This window comes from Parasteatoda tepidariorum, chromosome 8 (assembly GCF_982258835.1).
Source record: "Parasteatoda tepidariorum strain Cologne lab strain chromosome 8, Ptep-v5.0, whole genome shotgun sequence".
Lineage (NCBI taxonomy): Eukaryota > Metazoa > Arthropoda > Arachnida > Araneae > Theridiidae > Parasteatoda > Parasteatoda tepidariorum.
Window position 1 is genome coordinate 64,932,347 of NC_141762.1, and position 23,910 is coordinate 64,956,256.

General features: G+C 29.5%; 1 protein-coding gene across 1 annotated transcript; it reads left to right on the plus strand.

Moving 5' to 3' along the window:
• The first annotated feature begins 7,980 nt into the window (after nt 1–7,980).
• Nucleotides 7,981–16,175, plus strand: LOC107436157 (uncharacterized). The gene is made up of 4 exons (XM_087149437.1): nt 7,981–8,022; nt 10,491–10,970; nt 13,255–13,423; nt 15,641–16,175. Exons 2-4 carry the CDS (start codon nt 10,527–10,529, stop codon nt 15,736–15,738), a joined length of 711 nt encoding a protein of 236 aa, XP_087005563.1. The 5' UTR covers nt 7,981–8,022; nt 10,491–10,526; the 3' UTR covers nt 15,739–16,175.
• The last annotated feature ends 7,735 nt before the right edge of the window (nt 16,176–23,910 follow it).

Consider the following 23,910-nt stretch of genomic DNA (forward strand, 5'->3'; position numbering starts at 1 on the left):
TGTCTGGAAACAATACAGGATCAAGAAAGGATCAGATTGATATAGAAATGCCAACCTTGAGTACAAACTGTGGTCTTCCCGATACATAGTTTCAAAACCTACATATTTGTTCAAAATGAATGAAATTATAAGTTCCACCGTGACCAATAAATCTTAATAGTTCAACTGAAGCGATGAACTATTTCCTTTTTAATTTGACGTTTTAAAAACTCTTTTTGGTTAATCACATGCAAAGCTTTGTTTTATGCTACAAAACAAATTACTATAATGTATTCTGGGGAATAATTTTCAGTTAAATATATAAAATATTTATTTCATTTTCTTCTTGCCTCTGCCCTGACTGAAAGAAATAAAATATGTAGTTCCTGATGCTACAGCTACATCTTCGTCCTAAAATCCCCTGGGAAATATGTTATTAATTGTAAGTAACGAAAAAAAGAGGAAAGGAAAGAAAAATAGACTGATAAGGTAACTAAAAATGACAAGATAAATTAGGTTAATAATTTTGACCCTCAAAGTATGATCAAAGTGTAAATGTACTAAGAAAAAAATATGGTCATAACTACTAGAATATTGTGAAATTTATCGTATTTCTGGCTCTATGGGAACACCAAAAAGTTTGATTGCTTTAATCCAAACGTTTTGGTGATGATTTTGGAAAAATTAACAGTAAAATATGCTTGATAATATGTGATAAAATTTGGTGGTTTTGCTATGATACCTTAGAGACTGGCATAAAAACCATTTTGTAATTCTGACTAAATTTGTAGTAATAAGAACTACAATTTTGAAAACCAGAATTTTCGGTAAACTTTTACCATATTAACGGAAAAATCTCCAAACAAATTATTTAAATACTCTATATTTTGGTTTTTACTGCGAGAACTATGTTTTTGTTCACCAGAATACAGTATACACCAGAATACAGTGCGGCAATTTTACCAAAATCTTTTTTCTCGCATTGTATTAGTTTAATAATCATATCATAAATTTCACAAAATGTATTTCTTCAGACTATCAAACATACACTGCAATTCTAAATTCAAATACGGTATAGATTACCGGCATTTTCGATCCATCATCCATAAAATTCCTTTTACCGTAAAATCCACCATTTATTGTAAAATCCATTTTTACCGTAGTTTTTATTATAATATTTATTTAATTAGAATAATTCAGTGATTTTACGGTAATTAATACTGTAAAAATAGGCAATTATTACTCTAATTATTACGGTATGTCATATTTAATTTCGTATAATATACCGGCAAAAGTGGATTTTACTGTAAAAAGTACTGACAACATTAGTGCCTGTTCTTTTCAACCTAATTTTTTTCAAAATTTTTACAGTGTGCTATATGGTTAATTATAATTAAAGTTATTAATTAGTTGTAAAAGAATTTTTAAATACGGCGAAAGAGATTTCTGTTTTGGAATAATGATTAATTTTTCACTATTGCATATTTTCTAAATTTATCGAAAATACACTAAATTAATTCTCAAAGAAAGAAAATACAATCTCTGCGAAACAAATTTTCCAACTCAACTTCTGTGACATAAATTCTAATGACGGCATATGATTGCAGCAATGGGAATAATTTCAGTACCCACGCATTTAACTCTAATTGCTTTCAAAATACTTACATGGTTATTTAAAAGTACTCTTACGGAAATATTTATTATCTTAAGTAAAGTTTTCTCGCCGGTACTTACTTCGAAACGTCCAAAAATTAGACGTTAAGTTATTAAGATTAAATAGTTAGCTTAATTCTAGATTGGTTGAATTCGTGATTCTTGGCAGTTTTTGGATTTCATTATCATTGCGGTGAATTTAATGTGAAATTTAATATGCGTTTTGGTACAGACATGTTAGCTTAACAAACTGAAGGTAGACTAATTTCAATTAAGGAGATAAAACGTTATGTTGGCTATCGTTTACACTTGATAAATCTCATAGTTTAAATTATAAGTTCTAGAAAGTTCTTACATGAAGCTTCGAGGAATTCTAGATAATTCATTAAGGAAATTAACTTAAATAATTAACATATTCTAGTTTTAGGAAATTGTATTTATTTAATGAATAACGAAGGAGGTTAAAGTCACTAATGAGTTAAGTATTAAAATGTTTAACAGTTACAAAAAAACAAAAAAACAATTGACAAAAGTTTAGTAGATCACCAATATATGTAATTGTACAATAGTGAAAAATTTTATGGAGGATAGTTATTTCTATAATAGTTATGAAAAACATTTTATACCAAACAAAAACATTTAAGTTTACACTTTTTCTTAAATGCAAAATTTTTTTAAAGAACAAAAAAAAAGTACTTTAAAACTCATATTGTATTACTGATTCGATACAAATCTTAAAATAAACAAATCAATCTGACAGATACGCTTATTGATTTGAAATGTTTCAAAAGTTACAAGAGATTAAAAAAAATTTGAATTCTTCTAAAATTACCGCACTGTATGGTAATGACATTTCTGGAAGAAAAAAACATAATTCTGGTTAATGAACCTAAAATATATATGGCATTTAAAACATTCATTGCATTTTTCCATTCATATGGTAACGGTTTACTGGAAATTCTGCTTTTTAAAATAATAGTTGGTGTTCTGATTTTCCCCGTTTGATATGGTTTTGATTGAGTTTTCAATTCCTTTAACATTGAATTAACTATCATTATCTTAAAATCGACTGGAAGAGTGTATGAGTGATAAATTAAAATGAAACCCTCATTCCTCGCCAACTTATTTTCGAACGAAATATTTCCCGTAATTGGAAGAATAAAATTTTTTACAATTTAAATTTAGTAAATTTCTCACTTTTGACAAAAAAAGAAACCGTTTTTGTCAAGTGTCAGTTTTTCTATTATCTAAAACTGATTTCTTGATGGTTCTGATGTTTCCAAGACGTTACATAAGCTGAAGTATTATTCACTGTTGAAATCACATAGGATTTTCAGAATAATCTTTATCGAATTCGACAATTTATATAGTAGTGGAATTATGGAAAGGTCAACCACCTTACTCTTTTTACCTTATCATTTTCATATTTAAATATTTATTTAAATCCCTATTGCCGGATGGTGTCAAGAAAAACCACATGTTGTTTCTAAATATAATATTATCAGCATGGTAACGTTCCTTCTTTATTGTGGCGTATTAGATTTAAAAAAGAAAAGAATTTGATATTCTCTCTTATGCAATTAAAATAAAATGAAAATTCTCTTTTTTAGAGAAGGAATATCCCAAATACATCGGAAAAGTATTTATAAATAAACAGAACAAAATATGGATCTTCTTATTAGAGTTAAAACCTAATGACTGCGAAATCGCTCTACTAAATTTAATGATCAAGAAGTATACACAGAAACATAATGTTATATCATTTAATTTTACAAAAAAAAAAGTTTTAGCAAAACATTTAAAGTTTCAATAAAAAATCATTATTTATAAATTAAAAAACATTAAAATAAAGAATACTTACGATTAAAAAAATGATCCTAAAAATTCTTCTAATTGAAATGAATTTTCATACTTTTTTTTCTTGGTCTTAAAATTCTTAATTAGACGTAGAAAACCATTCTGTGGAGAACTATCATGAAATTAGAAAAAAAAAATTCCAAATAAATGTTTTATTCTAAACATCATAACACGTACCTGCTTTATAAATCCAGGGAATTCCAAAATGAAATGTTCTTCGTTTGAAAATTTTATTCTCAAGTAATATAAACATAGATTATCCCTTCATTTTAAGATGACAAACCACGCAATAAAACTTTATGATTTGAAGATCTCGATATGAATTTCAATAAGTAATTGAAAAACAGACTATCTAAATTCTGGTTGAAATTAATCTTTTAAAAAGATACTTACCGAGAAAATGATAAAAATTTATTAATAATCAACACAAATGATACTATTTCAAGTAATTCGAATGATTCTTCATTGTTGTTTTCCGCATTGTATAGATACAGAAATATATACTATTCTATAAAAAAGAATAATATTTTATAACTGTACAGTTCCACACGCTCTGAAATCACATTCATTAATTGAAATGAAGTAAGCAATGTTGACTTCACTTTAACTTGTAATAAATTGGGTATAATATAGCCTACGTCACAGGTTGTGTTGTTCCTACTAAATTTAACCCATGAACGGCATTTTCTGCGAGCCTAACTTCAAGCCACAAATAAACAAACGAAGTGTTCGATCGTTTAAATAGCTGCTCGCCAGATTTTATTGCATTATAAAGAAAAGTTATTGAAACTAAATACAACTAAATAAACAACAACAACTAAAACAAATAACAACAACTACTAATAACAATAACTAAATAAACAACAACTAAATTCCATTCGTTTAGCATTGCGTCATATGTTGTTCCTACTAAATCGAAGTAGTTGTGTTTTTTTCATATTATACCCAATTGAAGATAAAAAAAATTATTTTACGGTAATACAAAGATCTGCAGGAAAATGCGATCACGAGATCGGTAGTTATCGGCTGCAAGTTTGTTGATAATAGAAAGGTAAAAAATATTGAAAAATTTCTTCAAATGTTGGGCGCGTTCTGTTTCCGAATGCGTTCTGTTTCCGTTTTTCCAGTTCTTCTTTCTCTTCCTTAGGGAAATTTTGCTTCTATTTGCTACTGAAAAAAATAAGCTCCCTACTTTTCCAATGATTCTGGAACTATATTAAAACTTAATAAATAAAAGCCTGAAAATATCATCCCCACTAGGAGGCGCATTCAGGCGTTGGGATCGCGAATAGTTGATTGAAAATCTTTTGTCTTATAATTTTAATCAGTTGTTTAAAATTCACGATGGCAACGCTTGAAGGCGCCCTCTAGCGGAGAGGTTATTTTCAGGCTTTTATTTATTAAGTTTTCATTTAGTTCCATCAGAATCATATACAGAGTAGGACAGCAAATAAGTAGCAAAATTTCCCTAAGGAAAAGGCTAAAGAACTTGAAAAAACGACCCAGAACATTGGTAAATCTTTCTGAAACAAAACACGCCCAACATTTGAAGAGATTTTTCGATAATTTTTGCCTTTCTATTATCAACAAACGTGCAACCGAGAACTACCGATTTCGTGATCACATTCTGTTACAGATCTGTGTATTACCATTAAATAAAATTTTTTATCTTCAATTTATTACAAATTAAAGTGAAGTCAACATTGCAATTAATGAATGTGATTTCAGAACGTGCAGAACTCTATAAGTTACAGAATATTCTTCTTTATAGAATAGTATATATTTCTGGATCCATATAATTGGAAAAATAACAGTTAAGAATCATCCGAATTGCTTGAAGTAGTATCATTTGTGTTGATTATTAATAAATTTTTATCGTTTTCTTGGTAAATATTTGTTAATTTTTAATGAATAATTTCGACTGAAATTCAGTTATTCTGTTTTTAAGTTACATACTGAAATTCATATCGAGATCTTACAATTGTAAAATTTTGTTGTGTGTCATGTTATGTTGAAAAACTTTTTTTGGAAAATTAAATGGTATAATATTATGTGCCTCTGTTTACTTTTTCCATGCTCTAATGTTTGAAGTAATATGATTCAGAAAAGTTTGGAATGTAAAGTTTAAATGGATCCTTCATATTAGATCATTAAATTTAATAGAGCGATTTCTCATTCACTAGGTCTTAACTATAATAAGAAGATTTTTTACTAATATTTTCCGATATGTTTCTGGTGTTCCTTCCCTAAAAAAAAAGATTCTGTTTTGTTTTCACTCGTCTAAGAAAGAATGTCAAGCATTTTTCTTTTTTTAATTTAATATGCCACAATAAAAAATGAACATTACCATGCTACACTGAAGAAATCTCCAGTGCAACAGATGATCATGTTGTTCTGTTAGCAGACATTCGTCTCAAATAACAGCGCCCCCTATAGGTCGTTGCGTTCTCGAATTGTCAAACGATTCCGAAAACCCGCCATTTAAGAAATCGTTTGCCGAATTAAAAATAAGAAAATTTGTTCTTTTTTTAAAAAAAAAAGATTTTAGTTTTAAGATAAATAAAATTAATATTTTGAAAGTCATTTAATGAGTAGATTAAAATACTTAATACTGTTTATAATAAACGAATAAGTTGTATATAGATACCTTTTCTGCAATTATAAATAAGTTAGAAAAACTTAAAAAACAATTTTTATAAACAATACAGATATTTTTTTTGAAAGATATTCCTATAATCTAAATAACTAAAAACCAGAAAGAAAAAAAATGACGCAAATAACATTTTTAAGAACACGAATGATTCAAATGTTCAAGTATAAAAAAACTGAACAGAATTGTTTTTTTTTTCAATCGGAATATTTTTGAAATCTTATGAAAGACAAAAAAATAGCATTCGTTCGTGCAGTGAATAAAGAATTAAACAGCTGTTTTCTAATTATATACTAGGAAGATTAACTGTGTTGGATTAGGAAGAATGTGAAACGAATTTGAGGTATGTTTAAATTTTACTTTTCAGGATTACTAATTTCAAATTGAATTCTCGATACGAAAGATATTACATGAGAATAGAATCATTTATTTTGTAAAGTTCTATTATTATAACAGAAATTATATTCTGAACATGATGGAACTCACTAATAATGGAACAAAAGTATGTAAATCTATTGATTTGAATTAAATTCGGATTTGAATATAAAAATGTATAGGTAGAATATTTTTTAAATATATAATAAAGTCACCAGGATATAGAGAAAAAGATTTCAACATATGTTTTTAAGATAAAAAATATTCAAGCAATGCCCAAAATCTGATATTTTTTTTTTAATTTTAAAAAATACACCATAAACAGAGAATTGGGTATAATATAAAAAAAACTACTTCCACTTAGTAGGAATAGCATTTACCATGACGCAATGCTAAATTCTATGCCACTATTCACATAAATCAATTATTAATCAAAAATCGAATATCAATTACTTTTCTTTATAATGCAATAAAATCTGGCGAGCAGCTATTTAAACGATCAAACACTTCGTTTGTTTATTTGTGGCTTGAAGTTAGGCTCGCAGAAAATGCAGTTCGTGGGTTAAATTTAGTAGGAATAACACAACCTGTGACGTAGGCTATAGTATACCCAATTGGGTACTTGCACTCCAAGAAGAAGAAGACAACCAATACCCATGCATGTGACCTATGACGTCAGCACCAGCTAATCTTTATCAGCAAAATGGAGTATTAAAGTTGAGCTAAGTCTCTCTACATAACTCAAAATATTAATTAACGTTGAGTAAATTAAATAGAGATCCGTATAGCAAATCAAATTTGTTGAAATATAATTCTTTCTAGTCTACTTCTTTTACTTAACTTTAATTTATTATTTGTTCATGTATTTAATTGTAACTGTTATATATTTTTGTTTTGTGTACCTGGCAACTTCTATGCATAATAAGTTTGTTTGAGTTCTACATGGCTTCGTGCCTGTCTTTGTGTTATTATATAGTGGTAGAATTGAAATAGTATTTGTGAAAGATTATAGGCTGCGTTACTTAAGAGAATTGGTACTTGACAGGCTTGGCTTCCTCGAAGTAGAATAAAAAGAACAGTTGCTAGCGTAAACAAATGCCACGTTTCAATAACCAATCAGGATCGAGATACCCACACTACGTCACTTGCAGGTATCCCATTGGGTGCTTGTACTTCAAGAAGAGGCACAAATACTCCACGCATGTGACCTATGACCTCAGCGCCAGCTGATAATTTGTAAGCAAAAGGTGTTGTTAAAGTTGAGCTAAGCTTCTCCCCATAAATTAGAATTTTAAATAACCAATTAGGATCGAGATACCCACAAAACGTCACTTGCATCATTAAGCTTTATGAATATTGTAAAAATCATCTCGTTTTACTCTATCTACATGCATTTATTTATTCAGAAATGAAAATTAAATGTAAAGGTACTACTTTATTGGTTTCTATGGCAACAGTTCTTAAGTATTTTCATTTATGTTTTTGAGACATTCTTGATCGCAGTTTTGGTAAGTAATTTGTAAATTTGCAAAAAAAAATTTATCAATTGTATTATTATATTAGTTTATTATAGTAATAATATAACAAATATGTTATAAAGTAGTAACGTATTTATAAAATACACTAGTCCGTGCAAACTTTATTTATACAAGCATGTATATAACATAATCATATTAATTTATAAAATGTATATAATGAATTGAACTTGACAGTAAGAATTTCAATAACATAGAAAATGCTTTAAATCTGATGGTATCTGATCACTAATTAATATACTATTCGAATTTGTATTTAATATTCAAATTAATATCTGGCTGTAAACTTATAATGTGCCATTTTTATAAAGTAAGTAACATTGAAAAATGAGTAAACATAAATTTTTTAATGTGTTAGAAAAAGAAGAATAAAAATAGCATAGTCAAGTGTTTTCGATATCTCAGGGGAAAAATAAATGAGAAAAAAATAAAAATAATTGTTCGTTTAGGAGAAGAATCATAAAAATTATTGAAACAAAAACGAGTTCTAATCCGTTTAGGATGCATAAATTTAGCCAAACCGTCAAATCCAATTAAGCTCTGAATCAGGAAATGGTTAAGATTGTGTGTCACATAATGAAGGTTTAATAAATATCTCTTTTTTTGTCTTTGAATAATTTTAATCCATTTATTATCATTTCTTAAATTCGCGACAAGGAAGGATTTCCATTTTGCTTCAGAAATATTTGCAGTTCACACAGTGTTTTTCATCATTTTCTCCATAATATGTTATTTTATTTTATAACCTCAGCTGTGAAGAACCGGTCCTATTTTAAATTTACGACTACAAATGTTCAACTCAAATTACTGGATCAAGTATTGGGAAAAATTTCCTTCGTGGAGGACTTTTTGATGGAACTAACCCGCATTTGCGATACATGGAGAGGAAAATCTCGAGCTCTCATGCTTAGTCCGGCGGCAAGGGGACATTGATGCCTGATCCGTCTACCACTGAGTATATTTTTATATCACTACCACTGAGTATATTTTTCCGTCAGGCCTGTAGTCGGTGCGAGCCGTATGGGAAATTAGAATTCCAGCCATCACTCGGATTCGAACCCGGGTCACCTCCTCGGACGGTGAAAAATTTCCTAGAAAATATTCAATTCAAAAACTCATAAAATGTCGTACAACTTATAACCTGGCTATCATTGCCTTCATAATGGTGTAGCATCCACATTATTGATAGTCTGGCTTAAAGTTGATAGTCTGGCTATTTTCTTCTCTATGTAACTCAAATACAGGTTAGTTCCGTCAAATAGTCCACCACGAAGGCAAAGTTTCTTTCTCTACTTGATCCTGGAGTTCCCTTGTCTTCCGGATTGGGTTCAAAATTACAGGGATACGGAGTTGAACATTGGTAGTCGTAAGCTCAAACATTGGATAGGATGTTCAACGACGTTTATAAAATAAAATATAAGGCTAGTTTGAACAATAGTAGCTCAGGGGATAGAGCGTTCGCCTTTCAATGAAGTGAACCGAGTTCGAATTCCAGCGATGGCTGGTCAATGCGAATTTCGCCCCTGACTTGCACCGACCACAGTGTGGAGCTAAAATATCTTTGGTGGTATATGGATCTTGAGTTAACGCTCCCCTACTCTAAGGATAACAGTGGGAGGTTTTCGTGGTTTTCCTCACCAAGAAGCGCAAATGCGGGTTAGTTCTATCAAATAGAGTTCCAGGAAAGCAAATTTCTCCCAATACTTGATCCATGAGTTCCCTTGTCTTCTGGAAAGGGTTCAAAATTATAAAGCTATGGGGTTGATTATTAGTAGTCGTAGACCCAAAAATTGATTCGGATGTTCAACAACGTTAATAAAGTATATGGCTAGTTTTGCCAAGCATATAAAATACTCAAACTGCTTTTGTAGTGGAGTACGACAGATTCACAGTAAATGACGGCAGTGTACCCCACCATCTCACTTGTTCGAGCTTATTAGTCGTTCAGCGCTCGAACATATACCTGACCTTCAATGACGTATGAAACAATGTTAGAAAATTGAAGAGCTTAACAATTTATAATTTTCAAATTAGCTATCGAGTATGGATTTTTTTTAAATTCCATTTTCACCCTGAAGAATTTTCTACACATCTGCGTAATCTCATGTTTCTAAATCTTATAGTTTTTGCTAGCAAAATGAAATCTAACGTAAAGTTATACACCCAAAAATAATGGAATGTGTATTTGCTCTTGTGATTTTTAAACGTAGAGACTGGAAATATCCCTTCAAAATTTTTAAGAAATTGAATCTTTTTGAAATAAATTTCTTTACACTTTTGGCGGTAAATTGAAGTTATTATCCACAAAGATGTTTGAGATAATGAACATATAACGCAAGTATGTCTAAGATATTTGAGAGATGACTTAGGGCTAATAAGTACAAATTAAAAAATCGTTTCAAAGTAGTACGTTTTTAACCATGTAATGTTTTGATTTTTAGATGATGATATGTGGATCCATCTAGGAATATAAAGACATGTATAGAAATGCTGATTATGATATCAATTATGACAGACTTTCAATAGCCAGTTTCCCAGAAGGACTAAAAGAAGAAGTCAGATACCTACCATATAATGAACCTCCAGTGCGCAGAACTAATAGCTGTGATGATATAGCTCGCTTTTATCGCTGCTTCAATTTAGCCCAAAGTAATCAAGGGAATGGTTTTACATGGCGTCACTACTTAAGTTTCTTCAAAATTGAACTTAAGAGTTTTAAATTTTCGCCCACTTACCTAAAGCTGATGTCCAAAGTACCAAGCTCGTCTGAGTTTTCTTTTGTGACAGCTCGCCAAACGAGTACGCCGAATGGAATGTTTCGGTTTCGTAAGAAATATTCTTCTAAAAGTCCTCGAAGTAGCCCTGAAGTAAGCAAAAGCAGCAGTTCTCTGTCTTCAAATGTGGGTAATCATGTGCTAAAGGTAAGTCAGGGCTGCCACTAGATATTTTCTAATTTTTCACTCATTTTAAGTAGATCCCTTTAAGTAGTTTTATTGAAAAATTCCTAAATGTTTCCCTTTTTCCGCATTAATGCCAAAAATTAGTTTCTTTTTTAATTTTTTAATTTATATCAGAAACTTTCATATTTGTTTAAAATTTAAGCAGCAGAGGACATGATAAAGCTTCATGCCTTGTTTATATAAACAGATTATCAATTTACAAAGAATTCAACAAAATTATCAGCATGCTGATAGCAAATTACATTAATAAAATTTCTCTGATGAAGTCGCTTAAACTAGTTCACAGTGTTGATAGAAGCTTATGCACCGGATCTTTCGCTAAATGAAATTCATGTTTTTAGAACAATTTTTTGGGACCAAATAGTGTGAAATAAAGACAGTCGGAAAAATTCCTTATCGGAGAAGTTTACTGATTTTGAAGATAAGATTCGAAAGATCTATGCATTAAAATCTTATTGGGAAAAGTATATTGAAGCAATCGGAGCATATTTTGATTAAATAAACAGCTTCTGGAAAAAAGATAAGCAGTTTTATACACTGAGATGACAAAATTCGTGGGTCTAAGTTCTATGGGTCCAAGCTCTACAAAATCATGAGACTCTAGCTGTAAGAAGTGCAGTAACTCTGCGTGACATGGACTCAACAAGTATCTGGAAGTCTCTTGCTGGAATATTCTGCCATGTAGCCTAAATGGATGTCTTACGGGTGCAAGATTTTGAGCTGGCACAAACCTCTTGATTATATTCCATAAATGATCAGCGGGATAATCGTGGAGGCTTAATTATTTGCTGGAATTGTCCAGATTTTTCTTCAAATCAGTCGCGTAGAATAACGGCCTAGTATCTATCACATTATCACCCATAAAAATTCAGGCTGCAAGTGCTCTCCAAGTAGTAACCATTTCCAGTCAATGATTGGTGCAATCGGACCATAGGGCCCAATTCCTGCTGTGTAAATGCAGTTCACGCCATTATGGAGTCACCACTAGATTGCGCGATGCCTTGCTGACAACTTGGGTTCATTGGTCCGTAAGGACTGCACTTAAAGTCGACACTCTGTTGTTATATTCCGTTACAACCATATTTCGCCACACCGTTCTAACGTCCCGCATTGATGTTTGTGGTTATTGCACATTATGTCACTTGTCTCTGTTAATATTGACAATTGTAAGCATACTTTGGAGGTCTCGGTCATTTAGTGCAGGCGGCCGGCACTACGTTGTCCATGGGGGAAGGTCATTACTGAAATGTGGTATTCATGGCACAGTCTTGACTAGACAGATCTAGGAATTTCATCACCTTGAATTTCATCACAATTTCCAAACTGGGACATCCTATGCTTCCACCGTTCTAGGTTTAGTGTCTGTTAATTCTCGTCTTGCGGTCATAATTACATCAAAAAATTCTCAGATGTATAAATTGAACACAAATAAAAGTCCCGCCTGTGCACTATACATATATATATTTTGTACGCGATACTACTGCCATGTATATATTTGCATATTGTTATCACATGAATTTTGTTCCCCCAGGATATATTACATAAGAATCCGACATTTCATAAACATAAAATTGAAAGTTATATGTGACCTTCTATGTTTTATTTTTGTTCCCTTCACAGAAATTATAAATAATTTTTTTTCTTTTTTTTAAAATTAGTCATTCATGGGTAAATATTTTTATATTTATTATTATTTATTCTATATTTATTTTATTTTATATTTTATAGTATGTCATTATTATAAATAATTTCAAAGAGAATATACTAATTCTCTTATTAGACTGGATAATTTCAACTCAGATATCCTGCCTACATTAGGTGATTACGTAATGTTTGAACGACCTCTAATATGAGTTGAATGTAGAAAAGAGTATTTAGAGTATAGTTTTATTTTTAAAGAAATTAAAATATTTTTTAAATCATAGTAAAATTTAAGCAGTATAACAGCCTGTAATTTTTTTGGTTTTTAATACATTAGCTATTTGACTTATTAAAATATTTAAAATTTCCTTTTAATCCTTATCTCTAACTAAATGAATATTAATAGCATAAATAATCATTGGAATAAAAGAATTCAATGAAGTGATTTAAAAAATATCAATTGTATATAAATATCTATTATATTTGTTACAGCTTAAAATATTCTTAAATATTCACCTTTTTAAGAACATTATAGAATATGTTTTCCGAAAAGATTGCAATCGAAAATTATATATCTCTAAATATTTTCTTTATACCTTTAAAGGTGTGCAGTGACACGAAGAATTTAGCCAAAGATATTTACAAGAAAATGGAGAAAATCTCAAATCTACATGGAAGTCGAAAAAATTCAAAGGAACGACGTCGGCATGTTGCAGTAGATACAATAGGAGATGCTCATAGTCCTTGCAGAAGTCCAAGTTTAGCATCAAGAGGTAAACTCTATTTTTTGATAGGCATAAATTTGACAAACCTAAAAACTTTTTTAAATGTTTAAAAAATTCTATCTACTTATACTTATTATAATACTTATTATAGAAACTTATTAAATACTTATTATAGAAACAATCTATACATAATAATAAACGCGGCTGTGTGTCTGTTTGTCTGTCTGTAATCACAATATATCGCCCCAGAAGCCTCGCCCAGGCACGAAATTCGGCACATAATTGTGTTTTGACATAATGAAGAAGTAATTTTTTTTTCGTTTTCAAAACTTTGGATTAGTTTTTTAGTTATCAGTCATTTTGTAAGAAAATCTATGCTTTTTCGTCTTCAAAGAGCCATATTCAAAAAACTATTAAAAAATGCATACACTCTTATAAATGTATGCTAATGCGGACCTTACAATTGAAATATTAATTTTCGACAACTTAAACCAATAATATACGAAGGAATTAATAATTTAATTGTAAGGTTCGCATTAGTTTACATTTATCAAAGTGGAGAAAAGTTTAACTTTTGTATTAAAAATGTGGCAACATATTCGATACGCAAATAGAACGCTTCGCTTTGATATATTTGTCGCTGTTCATAATTGTTATAATAAGTTTTTCTTCTTCGTTCCACGCTCTATTTTTTTTTCTTAAGCGAAGACGATAATTTTTGTAGCGATATAGAAATAGAAATTGATACCATAAAAAATTATATAGAAATAGAAATTGATACCATAAAAAATTAATTCGTTTTCGTGTTCTTTTCCTGTATTTAGCATTTTAGTTATTTTTTTCTTAAGCGTTGTAGCTATATAATATATAAAATAGGAATTTAAGACAAAATTGCAGGACAGGAACACTTTAATTGTCCACTAATCTTCAGATTTCCTGCTATGTTCTAAAAAACTTTATTTGTGAAAACCTTTAGCGTAGCGGACAGCTGGCCGCCTTAGGCGGCTTGTGTAATCAATAAGGGTGAAGAAATAATATTTTGATCATATCTAATGTGCATTGCAATATTGTCTGTTATTTATCGGTTATTGTGTACTGCAAAACAGTCCCAAAAACATTTTAAGATTAGGGATTGGCTTGTTTAACCGCAAATATTTAAATCTCATTATTTATTTTTATTATTACTTTCAATTTACGGGGAAATGGCTTGGTAAGAACTAGAAAAAGTACACGTGCATTGTATGCCTTAAGGGTTTTCTCAGAAGCAGTAACACTACCAATGTTGCTAAAATTATTTGCGGTATTCATCCAAGAGCATTAGACGTTCATTAATGCTAAAGGTGGTTTTTCTAAATTTAAATTCGATAATTTTGATTTTTTGACTCGTGCTAATTAAGCAGACCACATATTGGAAATAATTTGGGCATTGGGTTGAGAGGTACTAGTGCTTCCTCCATTACACTCGCCGAATGTTGAACATCATATTTTCATTTTTTTTCCGGTTCGCTACAACGTATTCTATCAGTCAAAAAATTAAAAAAATTTCGATAATGTCCAAGCATTTTTCTCAAAAACAGTTAGTTGTTGTAGTTCATTTATGTCACCCTAGAGCTGCACAATAGGCTATTGGCGACGGTCTGGGAAGCATCCCTATGGATGATCCGAAGACATGCCATCACAATTTTGATCCTCTGCAGAGGGGATGGCACCCCCGCTTCGGTAGCCCGACGACCTGCACACGAAGTCGAGCACTTTACGGTTGATCAGTTTAACGAGGACCAATACCGCACACCCTCGGTCCCTACGGAGACTAATCCAAGTGGTCACCCACCCGCACGCTGACAGCAGTCAGTGATGCTTGACTTCGGTGATCTGCTGGGAACCGTGTCTTAACGATCAGTCCACTGCGGGACCAAGAGCAAATAGATTTTTATCGATTAGGCATTGAAAATTTGCACAGTAGATAACAAGAGCTTGTTACATTATCAATTAAGAATTAAAATGCTTTAAAATGTTATTTATCTATTTAAATTTAATTTAAAAAATAACATTTCTTTCTGGTCTTCCTTATCCTAAATTCTATCTTTATTCTTATTCGTCTTCTTGAAGTATATTAGTAAAACTATATTAAAGAGTTAGCAGTCATGTTTCATGATCATAGTTTTAAAAATTATCACATATCCCATGCAAATTATAAAAGTAAATTGCAACAACTTTGATAATTTACTTTTCTTTTAATAATAAAATATATACTTTTTTTTGTAGGTGAATCCACAGATAATGATTCTGGAAGTGCATCACCTTTAAAAGGAGCTGGCGACAGAAGAAAAAGATTGGTAGTGAGAAGTCGCCTCTGTCATTAAGAAATGTCTTCAATAATTATTGTTCTAATAATGTTAAAAATTCTACAAAAATAATTTTTTGAAAAAATGGATTTTGAATATTTTAGAGGATTTTGATTAAAATGTTTTGGAGCTTCGTCCATTTAAAACTCTTAAAAGTAAGTGTTAAGTTCATGCTTACATTCCCATGGATTCTGTCATGTATTTTCCTTAATTTCTGAAATTTTATTGACTCTGCAACTGAGGAAAGTTATTTTCAGGATTATGAATTATTTTTTGTATTATTTTTTATTCTCGGATTGAAATATGGTAATAATTGATGCCTTTTAAGTTACGGTTATTGTAGTTGGAGCTGCTTATAAATGTGCAAAATTAAGTCACTGAAACTGTTTTTAATTCAGGCATACATTTATCGATGTACAGTAAAAACTTGGTGAAATAAATAATTATTTTGTTAACTTTAATGACTTTTTATTTTGCGTTGTAAATAAGTGGTAAGATTATACAAAAGTAATTAGAGCTGCTTAAAAATGTGCAAACTTTAGTCACTGAAACTGTTTTTACTTTAGGCATACATTCATTACTATAAAGTTTTGGTAAAATAAATAATTCTTCATAAACTTCTATTACTTTATTATTTTGGATTAGAAATAAAGACAATCAAACAATGTAACTTTTTTTCATTAAATAAGTTGTAAAATTTTTAAAGTTTATTAAAATTGCTATTAGTTAACGCCTCTCTAAAATATTTAATACTAGCCGCTTAAGGCGGCCAGCTGACCGCCACGCTAAAGGCTTTCACAAATAAAGTTCTTTAAAACATAGCAGGAAATCTAAAGATTAGTGGACAATTAAAGTGTTCCTGTCCTGCAATTTTGTCTTCATATCCAGTTCTACTGCAGATGTGTTATAGCTCTTGAGGATGTTTGAAGATGTAACTTTGCTATGTAACCTAAGATCTATGGTAACCTAACCTATAATATAACAGGAAAAATATACTTGAGGGGGTCCCTTGGCGAAATTGGCGACTTATGTTTGGCGCCATACTTGTTTGCCCGGAACGCCGTGGTAACCCACAAACAGGACATTTATATCTATTACTAATTAAACCGTCATTCAGACACCAGTCAATCACCTTTTTTTTTCATTGTTATTCAAATCGTACAGAAACTTTAGAATTATCTTATTGACAGCATTCATTTTTAGTACCAGAAGCAAAAATAACCTTACCAGCCGGTATCCAAAGTAGAACTAACGGATCTCTGAAATTACATTTAAAAATTCATTTAAAAACAATGCTAAATTCTAAACTAATCAGAATCACGATTGGTTTTCAACATCGCCCAGCTTGGCGGTCAATCGCGATCGCAACTTGGCGAGGACACCCTCAAGTATAGTCTACCCCAAAAGTTGCTTTCGAAATCATCATTGGACGATAGCTGAAAACCTTTTCTAATCTTCTTTGACGTCTCTGATACTTCTTGGGCTCTAGAATTGCTTGTCGAAATTCGGTCATGTTCCATCCTTCTTTGACGTTCCACAGACGTTTCTTGGGTCCTTCTTCTTCTTTGAGAATCTCTTAATATCTTTTCTTTGACAAAATACAAAGTTTTTTGGAAGGCGGTTTTGCATGTCAGTAATCGGGTTTTTAAGTAGTCAACGAATACTTTAGAACAACAATTACTATGAAAGCAAGTCATGAAACTTCAATATTAAAATCTAAGTGCTTACCTGCAAACTGAAACTTTCTGAAAATAACTAATTACATTTAATAAAAACTGTTAAAATAAAGAATAGAAAAACCAAAGAGATCCAAGGTAAGTGTGATCGTTCTTTCAAAAACAATTAAATTCCTATTTTATATATTATATAGCTACAACGCTTAAGAAAAAAAAACTAAAATGCTAAATACATGAAAAGAACACGAAGACGAATTAATTTTTTATGGTATCAATTTCTATTTCTATATCGCTACAAAAATTATCGTCTTCGCTTAAGAAAAAAAAATAGAGCGTGGAAAGACGAAGAAAAACTGATTATAACAATTATGAACAGCGACAAATATATCAAAGCGAAGCGTTCTATTTACGTTTGCCACATTTTTAACACAAAAGTTAAACTTTTCTCCACTTTGATAAATGTAAACTAATGCGAACCTTACAATTAAATTATTAATTCTTTCTTATATTATTGGTTTAAGTTGTCGAAAATTAATATTTCAATTGTAAGGTTTGCATTAGCATACATTTATAAGAGTGGAGAAAAGTATATGCATTTTTTAATAGTTTTTTGAATATGGCTCCTTGAAGACGAAAAAGCATAGATTTTCTTACAAAATGACTGATAACTAAAAAACTAATCCAAATTTTTGAAAAAGAAAAAAATACTTCTTCATTATGTCAAAACACAATTATGTGCCGAGTTTCGTGCCTGGGCGAGGCTTCTAGGGCGATATATTATGATTACAGACACACAGCTGCGTTTATTATTATGTATAGATGTATAGATTGTTCACTATATATAAACAATTTTAGACAAAAAAAAACTTGATTGCGTCGTATTAATTAGAGCCCCTGAATTAGATTAGAAAATATTGATTGTGTAGGAACCTTAGTTTCAACCAATGAAAATCGTTGAAATGTTATGATATATCTCTACATTTCATAAAAAACCCATTATATGATCATAACTAAACAGCGAAAATGCAGTATCTTAAGCTGTTATCAGTATAAAAGCTAATTAAATTCAACTCGCTATTTACCTGTAAGTTACTTACTTATCCCTTATTTAAAGTTATTTATATTTATTTATCATTCTCTAATATTATTTTTCATTACTAAGCCATTAATTTTGAAATAAAGGCTTACAAATATAGGTGTTATTTCCTTATAGTAATCGTTCGATGTTACCTTATTATGGTACAGTTTGAGATACGGATATTTAGTTACTGTTTTACAACAATTTAGCAGTAAATAAGTTATTTTTACTTTTTGATAAGTCATGTTTGCTATAAGTTTTATTTATTATAATATTTTAATCAGTTATGTAGAGATAAGTTAAATTTTATGAGCAGTGTTCAGCCAGTATTAGTGTTCAGTCAAACTATGCAATTGTTGTCCTTTGCCACTTGTCAATACTGATGAGGCGATTTTAAGGCAGAGAGGTGCACTTTTTATTGTTTTCTAGTGTCGTGTCGTTATCTATGGCCAAAAATTCGATTTCTGCCACACTTATACTTCACAGACAGAGAGGACACATCCACGCCCTATCCATCCGCAGATTTAAATTACAATCTGAACCACCAGAGTGCGACCAATCTCGTATCCGGTACTCCCAGAGGTATTATTTAGTTATCGAAACTGGGAGGACATTGTGACCAGAACAGATATAACGTGTACCAGTCTCCAAAGTATGCAATTAAAATAACAAAAACAATTTGAGTAAAAATTCAAAACAATATTATTAATTTTTTTGCATATTTTTTTACATAATCTGTTTGGCGAAATTTTTTTCCCTTTACAACTAAACAAGAATTTTAAAAATAAGTTTATGCATGATGCTGCAATGGCAATAGAGAAAATAAAATAATAAATTTAAAATATTTTCCTTATCAAAATGGAAACTAAATCTGCGAAAACCAAAAAATATGAGAGATTTTTTATTTAATAATATTTATTTAATAATAATAACAAATGTTGAACTCTTTAAATCGTCAAGAGATCAAAATGCTTGTGAAACAATCATGTGGGAAGAGAGTTGATAAGTCTAGTTTTAATAAAATAGTGTGAAATAACATTTAAATACTCGATTTTAAATAAAAAACTAAATGCAAAGCATCTTTTAATAATTTTTAAAGGCTTTCTTTTTTATTTCATTTTGTTGCTCAAAATGTTTTTTTCTAAAAATAAACCATAGTTCATAAAATTATATTTTGTTAGATATATTTAAAAATGCTATGATATTGATTAACTTCGAAGTTATGTGATATTTGGAGATATCTTTTAGAGCTGAAGCACTTGTATGCATTAATTACCAGGAAAGCAACTTATTTCTTTGAACGCTATTTTATTCGAGATGGATAAGAAGTTTTATAGATTACAATTTGAAACTTTAAAGGACGGCAGCAATTTCCACTCTTTTCTTTATTCCATTAATATTAGTTAAGTAAAATCACTGACATTAATAAATAGAATACACATTTAGTAAAAATTACAAAACTAAGAATTAAATTTAACCAAATAAGTAGTTTTTATACCAGGCTCCAATTCATAATAAATTTACTAAATTTTATCAAATTTATTGTTCTTACATTATAAAACCACATTTTAATATGGTGTTTTACCACATTACGAAACCATATTTTCTTGCTAAATTTAACAAAATCATTACCAAAGAGCTTCAGTAAAAATAACCAATCTTTTTTTTGTTCCCATAAAGTCGGGTACCCTGTAAATGATACCACATTCTGATAATTTTAACCATACTTTTTTTCTCAGTGTAGAGTAAATACCACTGATTGTGAAGATTTACTAATAAATCTGCTTCACGCTAATAAATCATAATTTTATTTTACCCATTAGTGTTTGTCTCCCTGTATATTAGTAGTCAGTCTATTAATGTCAGTAATTTTTTGGGGGGATTTTCAGAATCAATCCTGAAAAGGAACAAACTGAAAAATGCTTTAAAAGCAGAAATGCATAATTTTCTGTGACATAAGCCATTTCTTAGCATTAATTTCTTTTTACTTTTTCGATTTATCGATTATTAGAAAAAGAAACCGAGATTATCCAAAAATCCTTAATTAAAATATTTTCTTAGAGACTTATAAAACTTGCAAGGGAATATTATTTTCCAAAGAGGTAGTTATGAATTTGAATGTAAAAAATATGTTTATTTTCATACATCGGTTTTTTGTTTCAAATGGTACTGATGGTTATGATAAAAACCTAACGTTCACTCCTTATCATTTATTTTAAAACAATGAATTCTGTCATTGTTTCAAAATTTTTGCGTTAAAAACTGCTATGTTTAGGAAGATAATGAAAACCAAAAATATCAAACTTTCAAATTTTAAATATTTTAATTACGCAGTATACTGTTTGCTATATTTTTTTTGCTTAGTATCAAATTTAATGATTTTTATCATGGCATATGATGCAAACGAATCATACAATTTAGAGGTAGGCTTTTTTTTACTTTAAAGCTTTCGAAAACATATTCTAACTTCAAAGCAAGAAGTGATCAGTTTAAAATCGGAACTAATAACATTTCTGTCACAGAAATTTCTTAAGTTACATATTTTTGCTATAAAGATAAATAAAACAAAGAAACATTCGCTGCTTTCATTTTATTTCCATTATGAATTTTTTATTTTCATCTATTTTTCTTAATCTTAAAATAACGTCTTTTATGTTTCGATTCAAACTGAAAACTTAAATGCATTATTTTCTCATGCCTCTTTTTTGTTTTTGGAGTTTTTCTTTTGGAAACTATAAACAAGTAAAGAATAGATGTTGATAAAAAGAAAAATAAAGATAGTTTTGTATTTCTCATCATATGAAAAAAAAAAGAAATCAGGGAACGCATTGGAACGAAATGTCTTTGTTATGGAAGAAGATTAGAAAAATTCTATAATTCAAAAGCCTTTGACTTTAAATAAAACTTGTGCTAAATAAAAGAGAAAAACTTTAAATTTTAGTTTATCCTAAAGTACATTAAAGTCGATTTAATTTTGACTTTATTTTTGTTTTTGATGAAAATACGAAAACCGTGTTTTTCAAGTGAACTGAAAAAACGAAAGAACATCCATTTTTGTCCCATCTATAAAAAATAAAAAAAAATTTTTAAAAAAATATAAAAGAAAAAAAACGCAGGGTGCATCATTCGAAAGACATGGGGGAAGTTTTGGGAAGTAATAGAAGCTTATAACAAAGGTTATGAACGTAGAGTTTTCTGTTTTAAGCCAGACAAGAATAGAATTATCTTCTTCCTTTCAGTATACTATAGAAACATAGACTGCGAATTTTGCTTGTTTTCTTTTATTTTCTTTTTCTTTAAATTTTTCGTCTGTTAGTTTGTTTATGTTTAGATATGATTTTAAAATAAGAGATAATTGGGAAATAAATCTTCTTGCAGCATTCAGAATACAATTGTATCATGTACTATCATTAGGTATCGAGCTGTAGATCAGGTTTAAGCATTCTGGTTAGTAAGAAATTGATCAAAGTTTTGACTTATGATTATCCACATATGACAGTTATATTGCAATAAATTCTGCTTGTAGCGGCTAGGAAAGAATTGGAACTTATACGCTAAGAAAAAAAAACATGGTTAAAGATACAAATTTACAGATTTTCTGGCTCTATAGGAACACTGAAAAACTGAGTAATTTTCTGGTAAAATCAACAATAATATATGGATTTAAAATATGTGATAAAGGAAAACGTGATAAAATTTAGTAACTTTATCATGATACCTTAAAGCTATAATAACTAGTTAGAAAACTGCCCACAAAAGATCATTGGGGTAGTTTCCATGCAACGTACACAATGAAAACAAACCAATACATTTGTGGTTTTGAAAAAGTCGAAGAAGAAATTATTTTATCAGAATTAGTTTTCGTTACAAAGTTACAAAAAATAATCGTTACAAAGAGCAAATCGTCACTTTTTGAAAAGAAATCTTTAAGGTAGTTAAAATAAAAAGTAATAACATTATCGTTTATTTATTTCTTTGAATTGCAGAATTAAGCGATTCATTATAAAGTAACAAAAAAGATCATTGAAAATAATAGAGAATGCAGCGTTTCATTTTATGTTTTGTGACTTTTTACCAATCGATGTGCTTTTTTCTATTATGAAAATTTTTCTATGAATTGCGTGCTTTATAATTTTTTTTTATTCTTCTTTTTTAGCATTTCGAGTTAATTTTATGATTTATCATAAACAATTCTGTAAAGTAAAACTAATGAGAGTTTTCACGTTATAATGTATATACCGTATTTCAAAAATATTGTTACAGTAATATCTTTCATTTTATAGAATGTTTGCCGTTCATTTTTTCCGTACACGCTTTCTTCAACTACGTCTATTCTATGACATCTATTCATTTATGATTGTGAAAATATTACTTCAACTCAGAATAATATTTTTTTCTCTATAGATAGTACGAATGTATACGGTCTCTAGGCATTGGTATATGAGAAAGCAATTAATTAAACTTACTCGTGTTGCCCCTTAGAATAAGGGCTTCTTTAATAAAGGAAAGAATTTCAGTTTAATAGAAAGAAAGATAAATAATGAAGGAAGGTAAAGGTATATGATATAACTCAGGATAATGGAGATTATTATATGAAGAAATATAAGAGAATGTACAAAGAAAGAGAAGGGATAAAATATTAAGAATGAATATATATATATATATATATATATATATATATATATATATATATATATATATATATATAGAGAGAGAGAGAGAGAGAGAGAGAGAGAAGGTTTTTAAGTTAAGATTTTCAGATTAAAAAACAATCTAATACTATGTAAAATTAAGAGCTTTACGCAATTTTTTTTCCAAAACCAACTTTTTTACTACTATTTAACAAACTAGTTTGGGTAAGTATATAAATTTTCCATAATTTGATGTAAAAATACGGAGGATATCATGTTAATTAATCTGAAACTAAAAAGTTTTTAAGGTAACTTTGTGAACTTTATTATGCATTAAAAGTTAAATTTTTTTTCAAATATTCTTCAGCATTTTTTAAAAATTTATTTCACACAAAATCAAACATTTGCTTTAATGTTGTGCATTTAATTAAATTTATTTAAATTTGTTTAATAATAAATAAACGAAAAGTTTTATTATTAAAAATCTAAGTATGAATGCCGACCAAGAGGAGAACCCTATATCGTATTCAAGTCGCTTAAAAATAGTGTTTTTATCTAAATGTGAAAAACGGATAATAATATTAAAAAAGTAAGTCGCTATGAAATACAGCATATGATTCCACTAACAAGGGAGACTAGGGAAGTGTAACTCGCTAATTTTGAAATAAACTAGTGGGATGTATGCCTTATGATGAATAATTTTAGGGGGCAACGTTCGTTTCGGCCCATAGAGAGATAAAAAATAATTCAACATATCGAAAAATCGGTATTTTATTACTTCAATGCAGACTATTAGTTATTGTAA